This window comes from Asterias rubens, chromosome 15, assembly GCF_902459465.1.
Source record: "Asterias rubens chromosome 15, eAstRub1.3, whole genome shotgun sequence".
NCBI lineage: Eukaryota > Metazoa > Echinodermata > Asteroidea > Forcipulatida > Asteriidae > Asterias > Asterias rubens.
The window spans coordinates 3,354,807-3,368,471 of NC_047076.1; the positions used below are offsets into that span (position 1 = coordinate 3,354,807).

The following is a 13,665-nucleotide window of genomic DNA, read 5'->3' on the forward strand; positions in this document are numbered from 1 at the left end:
CACTCCATGGGAGACTTTGAAATGCTCGATGGAAGCAGACTTACCAGGTAAATCTCCATTGTTTATGTAGTTCTGAGCATGAGAACAACAAACTGCTGCCACCTAGCGTCTCAAAAATCGCCCATTAGTTGAGTTTATTTCCATTTGAACTTTGAACTTATTACACACCGCCCTCTGGTGGTCATAAGTGGGTATCCTCATCATGATTTGTGGTGATCAACTCAATACCGGCATTCGACGGTCGCGGCGTCGACAGTGGTGACGTCATTGGTGTCGTCATTGGCGTGGCCGTAGGAAGGACGAGATGGCCGTCGACGTCTTTGGTTTTCTGGCAGCAGGTCGGGCAGGGGCACATTCGGCAACAGGAACGGAGCGTCTGGGCCCACTGTTTGCGGATGTCCTGGTAGCGGACGCAGTGGAAGATGAAGATGAAGAAACCCTGGAAAGCCACACTCAGAACGAATAGCATCTGGAGAAGGATATATCACAAATCATTAAATTCTTACAATTAACATCCAATAACCATCAAAGTTTGTTTCTACATTAGAAGTTGGGTCATAGTTTGGCAATTACTCCAAAAACGATTGAAAAATGGCTTCCCTTCGAAGCATGTGGATGAGAAGGGGATAACATTTCACCCACAAGCATTTCAATCTAAGGAACGTTTCATGTATGCATCGTTTCTCTGATTACTGAAAGTTGGCATCCATTCATAAATGCTGTGGCCAGACAGATTTTTAAATTATTATAAAACCCATTCATGTAAAACATTGTGTTCAGCAGTTCGGTTCTAGATTCATGAGCCACTGCTGCCAGAAACGCCGTTCAAACAGTCCCCTACTTCTCGCTATACTAACTGTAGTGTCATTGTTTAGGTGCATTGCACCACACAACACTAATAACATGACCAACGGCCTCACGTCCCATCTGGAGGAAGAAGCGATAATGAACGTATTTTGCTCAAGTATCACGACCGGGACTCGAACCCACACTCTGCTGATCAGAAACACCGGTGCTTGAGCCTAGTGCTATTACTGCTCGGCTTGGTGCCTTTCTACGTAAACACTTCTTGAACCCACCTGTAAAATGAAGTACCAGACCGACACGCTGTCTGATTCCGGCTCAGTGTACGTAATGGCTGCTGAGGCACCGAAACCCCAGCTGATGCCAAGCAGGACCAGCAACGCTACAGCACCAATCAGCTGGGTCAACAGAGGTCGCATCTCGTCTGGAATAAACGGAGACGACAGAAAATTATCAAGTAATTTCAGATCATATTCATTGATCATTGTGGGAGGGAAGACAGAGGCACACAGAAAATCAAATTAACCCACTATTTGCCTACTACTACCCAAACACTTAATGAAGATAAGATAAGGAAGGATGTGTCAGTTAGATATATATGAAATATAACACCACATAATTATTCCAGTGAAAACAGACGGAATTTAAATGTACTACAAGCATAATCCACGTGCCCCCGGGATTCGAACAGGGGTGATGATGAAATATACCACTACACCTGTTTCACAATAATTATTCAGTTGATAACAGATAATACAACTGATGATATTTCATGTTTAGACCAGCCTCTTGCTGTTGTGCTTTTCCGAAATTAAATGATCTTTGCGACCAAATTCGGAAGATCTTATATTGGTTAAACTAGTTAATTTAAAACTATTGAAAACTAATGTAGGCCTACTCCTTTTTACTGATGACTGCTGATGTAGTGCCAATGCGAAATGTAGGCATACGATGTAAGGACATGGTTGTAGGACTGCTTCGTTTACGTTATAATACCTCTCGGGTCAGATTTTACCCGTAAACGGGGTCGCAAAGGGGCAGACCCAAACCTGGACCAGGCAGACCCGAAACCACGTCCAAACTAATCTGAGTAAAAAAAAAAAACGATTTTCAAAATGTTCCCGGGTCAGCGTGGTTTAGAAATGGGCAAGGTTGACCAAGAGATGGATCAGAACCACGGGGACCCTGAACCTGGAAATGTTTTGACCCGCGAGTCTTTATAGAGTGTATGCTCGAGCTCATTAAAGTCACGTGCCACCCCCCCCCCCCCCCCCGGTGGCGCATACTCTTTACTCTTCCCCGGGCCCCCTCTCCGTACTAGACCTACCTCTCGCAGACATCTTGCAGATAATCCAGAGGACCATAACGAAGACTACGCTGTTACACACAACGATCGCTATCATCGGAGTGAGGAAAACAAAACAAAATGCCTGCTTCGATAACTGGCACCTAAAGGTAAAATATAAATACTTGGTAAAAATCATCAACAGGTTTTCAAAACTTGTCCAGTTGGACGCAACATCTTGTCTGTGCGGTAGAATTTGATAATTGGAGTGAGGAATACAAAACAGAAAGCCTTCTTCGATAACTGACCTAAAATTTAATAAGGTAAAACATAAATAATTGGTAAAAATCATCAGAAGATTTTAAAACATTTCCAGCTGGGTATAAAAACTTGTTAAAGGTCACGACATTGTGGGCTTTCCCTGTGTTGTCTATGGTAATTTTTCTCTAATATTATTTCCTATTAAAAACATATTGGGCTGCACCCAACAATGTTAAACTATCCCACAAGAATTAACAGTTCCTGCCTAAAATCACCAACAATGCCTGTTTTTGTAAGTATGTACAATATATGCATGAACAACTTTTGTGGTGGCTTTGAAAAGAAGCTTTGTGTAACCGCAACAGGTTACGATCAGTTTGCTCTCATCAACTGCCATTGGTTCAACACTTACACAAATTCGCAGTCCTTGTAGGTGCCGTCGTATATCTCAAAGTTGAAGGCCAGCGGTAACCCGATCAGAAGTGATGGTAAACCTAAACTTTGTGAACATCGACAATGCAAAATATGACAGATAAATTTAGATTGTTCAAAAAGTAAAGAATTTGAAGTACATAATAGGTTACGTGTCTACTTATTCACAACCAAAATACAGCAATGTGTTACAGTAGTTTCAATCATCCTTTTGCCCCGGCATTGGAATGATGAAATAACTAAATTGCACAGTTTCTGTTAAATAACAAGTATTCTTAATGAGCTGATGTGAACCTGCTTATTACCTATCTACTTAGAGAATAACGCATCCACACTATGTCTGATATAAGTTTAACTACACTCTAACAATTCCTGGATAAGAAAAACTGAATGGACCTGGAAATAACCCAGATTTTGTTTTTAATTACCACAGAATCCGAGTTAAAATTCAATTTTTTTTTTTTAAACTCGTTTCCTGGGTCAGCCTGACTGCAAAAATGTTCGAAAGCAAAGTAGTCTTACCCCAGGCCACGACGCTACACTTCAGCACAAAGTGCCTGGTGTGTGTACCGAACACCCTAATCAGAGCGATATACATGTGCACCGCCTCCACACCGTTCCACATCAACGACACCAAGATGAAGTAGAGCCGTAGGCTGTTGGCGATGCGGCACCCTATGGTGGTGTTGGAGAAGAGTGTCGACGCTAACAGAATGATGATGAGGAGTATGATGGACACGCACATGTTGATTAAGATCAGGGTGGGTCTGCCTCTACGGACTTTGCTGTGTTTAGAACAAGAGAAGAGGAGTGTATAAAATGTTGGACAGACTCATAATGGCGCCCTATATTACCGGCTTGGGAATTGTGACGCTATTTTGTCCTTTAACAGATCTTGCCAATGATTTCTACTGAGGTTTAGGGCAAGATCATTGTAGAAATTTGCATTAAGAGTGTGGTCACATGGAGAGAGACTACTTTTCTTGTGTCACGTGATAACTGACGGACGCCATTTATAGTCCAAATACAGCACAACCCAATGGACTGTTTTTTAGTATGGCAGCCTGTATTCGCACGTGTGTTTTGGGGATTGTAAACGGCTTTAATTCGCAAGTTGCCAACTTGCTTAATACACAGCTATAGGTCAATGTATTTTCATTTCCTTCAAGGAATTGCTTGCATCGCATCATCAAACAGCACCACCAGGCGCCTTATTTAATGGCATTAAAAAACTTTTGCCAACTGCAAGTTCACAAACCCAGCCACAGCCAAAGTTGTTCATCTTAGATATAGCTAACGCTACAGAAAGCAAAAGTGGTGATCATACTTCTTCCTCAATTAGGGATCGAGGTTACTTACGGGAACACAGTATACGTCATTAGGACGAGAACAAGGCTGGCGAGGGACATGTAGTACCCAATATAACAGAGAGCAGCCAACGTCATGTAATAGGGAAAACTCTGTAAAAAATAAAATTATACTTATAACCGTCATAATCATTCAGAAGTACTAAAAACCGTCCAAAGAAACGGGCATTTATAATAAGCAACAGATCTGTGCAACATTGTATTTGTGTTCACTGCTGCAACGTCAAACATTTAATCGATAATCGATACAATACATTGTTTTAATCATTGAGAAATACTTATAAACTGCAAAATCTTTGACGAACAATAAAACTTACCAGAAATTCAAATATATCTTTTGGAACCTCCTGAGTTGTCTGTAACAAAAACAGAAAACAACATGTTTCACTTTAAAAATGAAACTAGTTGATGTAAAAGACACTGTACACTTATGGTAATTGTCAAAGACCAGTCTTCCCACTTGGTGTATCTCAACATATGCTTAAAAAAACAATCCTGTGAAAATTTGAGCTCAATTGGTCGTCGAAGTTGCGAGATAACTATGAAAGATAAAACACCCTTGTCCAACGAAGTTGTGTGCCTTCAGATGATTGATTTCGAGACCTCAAAATCTAATTCTGAGGTCTCGAAATCAAATTCGTGAAAATTACTTCCTTCTCGAAAACTATGCAGTTCAGAGGGAGCCGTTTCTCACAATGTTTTATACTACCAACCACTTCCCATTACTCGTTACTAAGTAAGGTTTTATGCTAATATACATTTTGAGTGATTACCAATAGTGTCCACTGCCTTTAATAATGATGTTGTGCAAGACCCAATTTATTTTTCAGTTGAATTGACCATTGGCTAATTACTGGCCAATGACAGAAACAGTTATTACGACCGCCAAAACGTACCCCTCTAGACTTGACAAAACAAGATGGCGAGCCACAGTAAAGCTGTAAACTACACAATGAACATGCAAATTTTAAGCAATTTTACCTGTGGTGGAACTGGTGTTGGTATAATATCCACAATCAGACCCAGAAGATCCAGGACTTTGCAGATACAATCCGTTTGCTTTGAGTCGGTGTAATTCAGGGTGCAGGCTGAAGAATCCCACTCTAAATCCACTGTAATGGGACATGAAAGTGAAATGATTCTCAGACTTCTGACACACTGGACACTAATGGTAATTGTCAGACTTCTCAGACTTTAAAATGATTCTCTTTGTACATCGCATTGGAACTCCGTGTGTAATGCGCTTTATAAGAACGGTTTATTATTAGTATTATTATGAATAAAAAATTAAATAAAACTTTAAATAAAATGTAATGTATTATTTTAAATCCATTATAATATTGTTCTTGATGTTAAAGAGGAGGTCAACGTTTGACACTGATTCCCCAGAATGATAGAACTGAAGTTAGACGTAAAGCAGCTTTCGATAATATATGGCAATTTGAGAATCATTTCTCTTCAAGTAATGTGGTTATGGAAATATCAGTTTTGTCACCCAAAATTTGAACCTGAGAAACTTTACTATCAGAACAATTTTTCAGAATAAAAAGAGAAAACAAAAAAAGGCTGTTAGACTAACCTGTACGGAAACCACCAAGGAAGCCCTTGGATTCGTTTCTAGACAGACGGGCAGCACCACATTGCAAGTCATCCCATGTTGACTGCGAACAAAATTCAAAGGAAAAACAAAACAAAAACATTTCAATTAAAGGCAGTGGACACTATTGGTAATTACTCAAAAAATGATTGGCATAAAACCTTTCTTGGTGACGAGTAGTGGGGAGAGGTTGATGGTATGAAACATTGTGAGAAACGGCTCCCTCTGAAGTGCCATAGTTTTCGAGAAAGAAGTAATTTTCCACGAATTTGATTTCGAGACCTCAGATTTAGAACTTGAGGTCTCGAAGTCAACCATCTAGACGCACACAACTTCGTGTGGCAAGTTTTTTTTTCTTCTTTCATTATTATCTCGCAACTTCGATGACCGATTGAGCTCAAATTTTCACAGCTGGTTTGTTATTTTATGCGTATGTTGAGATACACCAACTATAATGAAGGCTCGTCTTTGACAATTACCAATAGTGTCCACTGCATTTAAAAGTACTTTTGGAAAGATGTTGACCATGTTTGAAACGTTGCATGAGCGGAACATAAGAAGTAGGCCCAACTATAAATATCAAACTTGGTGGTACGACCATTGTGTGAATCTCTTTCTTAGGAGTGTCGGTTGTAAAAGGAGCCGGCGTGGTGTGGACAATTTGAGCAGTATTCAATGCTCTTGTTCGCATGCTGTTGAAGACGAGCACTTCAGTACTGTTCGAAACGTCGATACCACACTGGCTCCTTTCAAAACCAACACTCCTCCCAAAAGAGATGTATACATGGTTGCACCCGCAGGTTAACTGGTAACGGTTACTTCTTATGCTTTCGAAAATTTACTTTTGAGAGCCAACTTTTCATCCCGCCAATGGGGGACATTTGAAACGCTGATTGGCAGCAGACTTACCAGGTAAATTTCCATTGTTCTGAATATGCGCAAATTACACTGCAAAAACTGGATTCTCTTGGTATCTATATGTGACAACACCGACACGGTGTTAATTTGACCAACGATATAGCAATGGGGATAAATAACACCATGTTTGTGTTGTCACCTAAAGATACCAGGAAGAGTCAATTTAACACCCCCAGTTTTTGCAGTGTACCGTATGTAAACTGTACGTAAAACTGGGTTCGTTAAGCTACTCCAGGCGGTTTTATACAGCACACATTTCTATAAGGTTCTAATGGTACCAAGAACGATAGATTTACCTGGTGAGTTTGCTGCCACCTAGCGTCCTAAAGGTCCCCCATTCACATCCCGGTAATCATTTATTCAGTTTGAAAAAGGAACTAACTAGTACCTCATTGTCGTGAGTGTGGTGAGTGTGGTAGAACGTTATCAAGAATGGCTCTTCCACCTGCTTGACTTCCACCCCGTCTTTGTATGCCTTTGCGTACAGAAGTACGGTGTCCTCGAGAGGTATTCTGCTAGTCAGGTCCCCCATGAAGAACTTGTTGGTGTAGTACACCGTGGCAGTGGTTCTGACAACTGGTACGGGGACGTTCATTGGTTGGATTGGGTCTGTGCCTTTGCTGTCTGGATCTCGAAGTAGACCTAGAAATGACGAAAGGTATTATTTGATGTCTTTAATACCAAGAAGGATAATAAATCCTTTCAAATTTTTAACTTCGTATGGTGGAAGTATAAAATAAGCCCCCTTTTTCGGATCGAGATTCGGCTCCGGCTAGCTTGGCCCCGCGGTTGATTTTACAATATTTCGCGTGCTTTGCTTACGCGCTCAGGACTTCAAACGTGAGAATGGAGCCTGAAGCCGAAACCGTGGATTCGAATAGGGCAATAGAGAGGTTTAAGGTAACACCATTTGCCCACCAGCTTGCCCACCAATGTAACTTGTTCACTTATAATTTTCTTGGATAAAAGGTCGACATTGAGCCGAACCTCATCATGAGGAGATCTGTGTTAAAGATAGACTCACCACTTAGCAAGTAGTACGGGAACCTGATCGTCGCCACCGTCTCGGCCTGGGATTCAGGCCTGAAGAAACTAAATTCAAGCGGCAGTTGGATGACGTCGCGAGACGGCTCCTTGATGTCGATCATTATATTGGAGTAAGTGTGCTCCACACGTCTGCTTATGACTGGCAGTTTGACGTTGGCGGCGTAGATCTGGAGACTACCTGCAATACTGTTGTCGTGACAACGAAAAGAGGAGGAGCTCCAAATAAAAGTTCACAATAGACCGTGCAAGTCTCGCGCGTTTTTGAAATTTTTTGGGGGACCACTTTGGTCCCAACATGCATTTATTTAGTGCGTGAAGGAAACAAACTCGGGCACTTTTAACGGGACCCAATTTTCAAAATACGCACGAAACTTGCATGGATTATAGACTGCGACACCAAGACCCTTTTAAACTAACTCGAAAATCAGATCATAGAATTCCGGATGCTCAAACATCTAACTTCACACTTCGAGGCTCGCGAGAAGCCAAATACCGGCATGTTAGGTCATTTCTGAGAGGCGGCTATACAGCTATGGCTACGACTGTTAATACAACGCAGGATGACGCAACAATCCAGCTGTAGCTATATAGCTGTAGTCACCATTCGGACACGGCCTAACCTGGGTCCAATTTCATAGAGCTGCTAAGCACAAAAATTTGCTTAGCATGAAATGTTTGCCTTGATAAAAAGTTCCCAAACAAATTTCTACGTGATTTTCAAGATAAGCATACATCTGAATACCAGTAACTAGGCAATGCAACAAAATGAATGTTCGGTTGGTTATCCTGTTTTTACAAAGGAAGAAGTTTCATGCTAAGCAAATTTTCGTGCTTAGCAGCTCTATGAAATTGGGCCCTGGTATGTTACCTGCCATTTTTAATTGGTATATTACTGTGTGAGTACAGTAGACACCAATACACGCACACGTTCTCAAAAAGGCCTCATTGTGGAGCATTATTTTGTTCTTTCCTTTGTCACTGCAGTTATTAAGTTTCACATAGACTTCGTACACAAATTTGTGAAACATCCCAGTCTTTAGAATTCCCCTAATGGAGTAATTTTGTTGTCCTTGTTTGTTGTCCTTGGTTTCAATAAAAGGTGCCGACAATGAGCAGATACCCAAACAGGTGTGTAGTGGTATCATTATCAGTCTGTATGCGTCATTGCATGTATGTATATCGAATGAAACAATTTGGTGCTTATACCAATGTCTGTTTACCTTTATCCTTGTGTACACAGACAAGGCACCAGTCTAGTGAATGTCTGTTTAAACAACTTACCTGTAGGTGGCGCCCTGTACATTCTCCAAAACCACATCGTCAATCTTCAGAATGTTATCGGCCATTGCAACGAGCTCCTCTCCTACGTCACTCTTCAACTGATATACGTCATCGACACCGGAAGTGATGCAGAGGTCAATGATGGAGGCGGTATGTGTGACGTCCTCCTGGGTCAGCTGGTCCGTATTGGAGAGAAGCTCATTGGTCCGATGAAGCAGGGCGATTAGTGACGTCACGTTGACTACTCTATCATCAGCCTATCACACCAAAGGATTTTAGTCAATTAGGAGAACCAGCACTCAATAAAATGGCACTGAAAGCTCAAGAACACTTTAACCTATCATTTTATACCTATTTATGGTAGTATATGATAATACTACAATCACCCAAAACAAGAACACCGTTCAAACCAGTGTATGCACAGCCTCTGCTGCAGCCACTGTGTGGGCATTCTAAATGTTGTTCTTTGCACTTTGTTCTGAAAATCCTATTCTTCAAGACCGTAAAGGGCACTGTTCTCGGGTCCACACTTCGTAAGTAGCATTAAACACATGAGTTAGCCAACTAAAAAAAAAAAAAAAAAACAGAAATTGATGGTAGCATTTCCGTTTTGCCCATGTTAGATAGGCAGCACTTGACAGGAAAATGGTTACTGTTGGCTTAACTTGCATTTAATAATAATTTTATGTAATAAATTTACATTTGCACACTTCGTCGTAGACACGTGAAACCGTTTAATACTCATAAAACAGCCCGAGTAAGATTTATCACCGAGTGATGATGTCTGGTGACTTGGGTGAAAAGACGAGGTTCGTAAAACAAATCTGAAATCTTACCCTAAGCTCATCCAGCAGATCCAACAGAATGTCATCCAATTCATTCGTAATGTCCGAATCCCATCGACACAACGTGGTGTTGGTATCACCCCAATACGACAACTCACTGCATGAGAACCTCGGCTTGGGCAGTAGGTGCCTGCACTCCAGCGGGGGGTGGCACGAGCGGAAGGCTAGCCGGACGTCGCTCCCGTTGTACCTTCGCCGGACGCCATTTGGACACACCGCAAAATCGTAGTCTCCTGCCAAGGTGTTGTTCCATGTGAAGTTTCCTTTGAGGTCAGAGGTCGTGGATTCGAAGCAAACATCTAGGAGAGAAAATATGGGTTGTATAACTAGAGCATACACAAGACACGGTCGGTAAATTTGTGGAGTCCAACATTTTACCCTACAATTAATTGTTGTGCGTTGTTAGTTTACAACGTATAAGGAAAACCATGCAAGTTCGACGCGTATTTTGTGTGGATCATCATATTCTACTTTTAAAACATCTTTATAACCATATGAATTTTTTAACAAACGGTTTCACACGCTTTTCATTGACCAACTCGCCCGAGCCGAGGCAACGTTTCCTTTAAAGGCAGTGGACACTATTGGTAATTGTCAAAGACTAGCCTTCACAGGTGGTGTATCTCAACATACGCATAAAATAACAAACCTGTGAAAATCTGAGCTCAATCGGTCATCGAAATTGCGAGATAACAATGAAAGAAAAATAACCCTTTCCACACGAAGTTGTGTGATTTAGATGGTTGATTTCGAGACCTCAAGTTCTAAAACTGAGATCTCGAAATCAAATTCGTGGAAAATTACTTCTTTCTCAAAAACTATGGCACTTCAGAGGGAGCCGTTTCTCACAATGTTTTATACCGTCAACCTCTCCTCTCCCCATTACTCGAATACCAAGAAAGGTTTTATGTTAATAATTATTTTGAGTAATTACCAATAGTGTCCACTGCCTTTAAACATTTGTATGGCTTCTGCCTGGCATCCCGAACAGAGATATTAACAAAAATAGCCAACATAGGGCTATATCGCTCTGCTGGTATATAGAGTGCCGGCACTTTAATCCGAAGGTAGTTGGTTCAAGTCTCTCTCTGGTCATTTCCCCAAACTGCCAAATCTTGTTATCCGTTTCTTATCATGGAAGTACGTAGATGTTTGTTACAAGAAATGTGAACAATTTGGCCTCGCGAAACAGTTTGGCCACCTTTCAAAAACACAATTTACCTTTATAATTTGCTTTAATAGGTGGTTCAAATCCCACTCTAGTAATTTTGTCTTTGTTCAACCCCAAATCAATAAATCTTGCCAAGGAATGTGAAGACAGTGGCGTAACAATTTGGCCTCGTTAAACAAAACAAAACGATTTTCTTTTATAATTTAATTTTATTCAGAGGTAGTTGGTTCAAATCCCACTCTAGTGAATTTGTCTTTGCTCCTAAATCTTGTTGTCCGTTTCTTACAATCATTGAAGTAGGGGAATGTTAAACCGAAGACAAGGCATGTGAAGGCCATGGCGTAACAATTTGGCCTCGTTCCAAAACAAAAAAAAACACCACAATTTACTTTTATAATAACGGATTGGTTGAACAGCATGATGTCACCCTTATCATAAACAAAGCCCCTCTCTCCGCCCCAAAGCATTCCCCCGCGCTTTGCGATTTAGTGACAAAAACAAACAATATTGCGAATTAATCCGGTCAATAATTAATAGGGATTATTGAAAAGATCAGATCAAGCGTTTAGATAAGGGTGCGTTCAAACTGGATAAGGAGAAAACAGGGCGTCGAACCCTTCAAATTTTATATGTAGAATATTCTAGATAGTTTAAATTGAGAGCTCCCAAAAAAGTTTCAGTGTAAACAATTTGTCTAACTGTGACCTGCTTTTTTTAAATGTCAAACTTGTTTTTTTGATGACATTGGGCCCTTGTCCTATTTGCTGAGAGGTGTAGGGACATTTGTCAAGATTGGTGCTAGTCTTGGTGCAAGACGTTTCTCGTTTCCTTTTCACGCACACCGCGGCCAATTCACCGACAGCGCGCGCACCGACTCACCTGACTTTATAGTCCACTCACCGCCCCGGAGAAACCGGGGCGGTGAGTGAACTAAAGTCAGGTGAGTCGGCGCGCGCGCTGTCGGTGAATTGGCCGCGGTGTGCGTGAAAAGGAAACGAGAAACGTCTTGCACCAAGACTAGATTGGTGCTCGTACGTTTACACTCGTGTATGTGCACGGGACGGTGTTTTGACTTTGGCACAAAGAGACTCCCCATTTTAAATTGAGCAGAGGATTAAGTTCAAGGGTCAATGAATAATTTTCCTTTTACTGTAAAAAGCTGTGAGACTTCAGAGTATTTTTTCATGTATTTTTGAATTTAACATTTTGCGCTGTTGACGTGAATTTTGGAGGCGGCTGCCATTTTCGTTTTGTGATGTGGCAAATGACCCGGCGAATAACACTGTGAAAGGTGGCTGTGGCTACAGCTACAGATCTGTTTTCCACTTCAATGATAAACTCGATACGAGCAGGGAAAACTTTCCGTATCCTGCCAAATCTTGTCCACCCATTTTGCGTGAAAAAAAGGAATAATGTCATTTAGGTAATTAGATATTATTTTATTTCATAACAAATGAAAAGTGGTGGCAGGATACGAAAAATTGTCCAACTTGAGATTGAAAAAAAAAAACACGAAGAAGATGTTTTGTCTTCCTTACCTTTCCGGCACACAATGGGTAACCCTTCGTTCTCTCCTCGGACCTTCGCAATGTCCTCCGCGGGTGCGATGGTCGGCAGCTCCACGCTGGTGTTCCACGGTAAGGGGAATGAGATATTCAACCCGGCCAAGATATCACTGATGTCGTTATGTCTCAGGTGGTCTAGTACCGGGACCAGTGTCTGGTTTTCCGGGGAGATTTGAGCCACTTCGACGGCAGACTGCGAGCTCGAAGACACGGTACATGTTGCAAACAATAGCGTCAGGACTGAAGCTATTTGAAAAATTCCAGGCATGTTGAACTCGTTTGTTATAAACTCCAGCGGGTTTACTTCTCGAAATAGATTATCGTTGTGACTATTGAAGATGACTACGGTACCACGGTCTCCAGACGAAGAAAATAAATGTGTACGTATTTAAGATAATGACTAACGGTCTCTAATAGGCAGAAAAGAACAGAATATCAGACTTGTTGTTGTTCACCTTCCTAACAAAGCAGAACGCAATGCGTTTCAAACTACTCCAGTTCTCGAAGTCTTGCTGTGTTTATAGTCAATCCTCATCAGTGCACAATTAAGTACAGTAGAGTTACTTCCACGTTAACATACGCCAACTATTTGGCTCAGTCGCTTGAATTTCGACTCACGATGAAGGGAAGAGAAGTTTAGTTAAAGTTCCAATTGTGAGTTTCACTGTTACACATGATGCTCAAGCTCAATTTTGTCTTCCGTAATGATACAAGGTTTTTTTTTTTTGGAAGCGCGTCCACTGCAAATTTCACCAGGAGTGCGTTTGACTCTCTCGAAGAACTTGGAGGTATCCCATAACAAACAAATCACATAAGGGGTGTACGTTGTGGCGTTAGTAGATGACAAACGCTGCTAACCGTTCACCAGTGCTCGCCTCACCACAGACTCCCGAACTAATATTGTATTCCACACGAAGACGAAAGTTGATCAGATTCCATACAATATGATCCTGAAGTATGAGTTTTAGTCAGGCTTTTCGCTTTCAACTTCTTGACCAAAACCAGATGCGTCGATTTTAGTGCGCTATAGAGTGGACTTTACGAAAATGGCGATACCATTTGACGTTCGAGTACAGTTCTATGTGTAAGTGG

The 13,665-nt window shown here is 41.3% G+C and overlaps 1 protein-coding gene across 1 annotated transcript; it reads right to left on the bottom strand.

Moving 5' to 3' along the window:
* Positions 1-181: 181 nt before the first annotated feature.
* LOC117300211 (adhesion G-protein coupled receptor G6-like) lies at positions 182-12,902 on the bottom strand. The gene is made up of 14 exons (XM_033783939.1): positions 12,547-12,902; positions 9,829-10,136; positions 8,993-9,249; positions 7,689-7,897; positions 7,053-7,306; positions 5,729-5,810; positions 5,131-5,261; positions 4,467-4,505; positions 4,142-4,242; positions 3,305-3,567; positions 2,763-2,844; positions 2,132-2,253; positions 1,080-1,228; positions 182-469 (listed from the first exon to the last, which is right to left on the bottom strand). The coding sequence occupies exons 1-14, from the start codon at positions 12,839-12,841 to the stop codon at positions 182-184; spliced, it is 2,580 nt and encodes an 859-aa protein (XP_033639830.1). The 5' UTR covers positions 12,842-12,902.
* Between the last annotated feature and the right edge of the window lie 763 nt (positions 12,903-13,665).

Coding starts and splice junctions, on each gene's coding strand:
- LOC117300211 (XM_033783939.1), bottom strand. CDS start 12,841: ATGCCTGGAATTTTTCAAATAGCTTCAGTCCTGACGCTATTGTTTGCA. Junction 10,137..12,546: donor ACCCATTGTGTGCCGGAAAG/GTAAGGAAGACA, acceptor TTTCTCTCCTAG/ATGTTTGCTTCGAATCCACG. Junction 7,898..8,992: donor GTACAGGGCGCCACCTACAG/GTAAGTTGTTTA, acceptor TCACGACAACAG/TATTGCAGGTAGTCTCCAGA.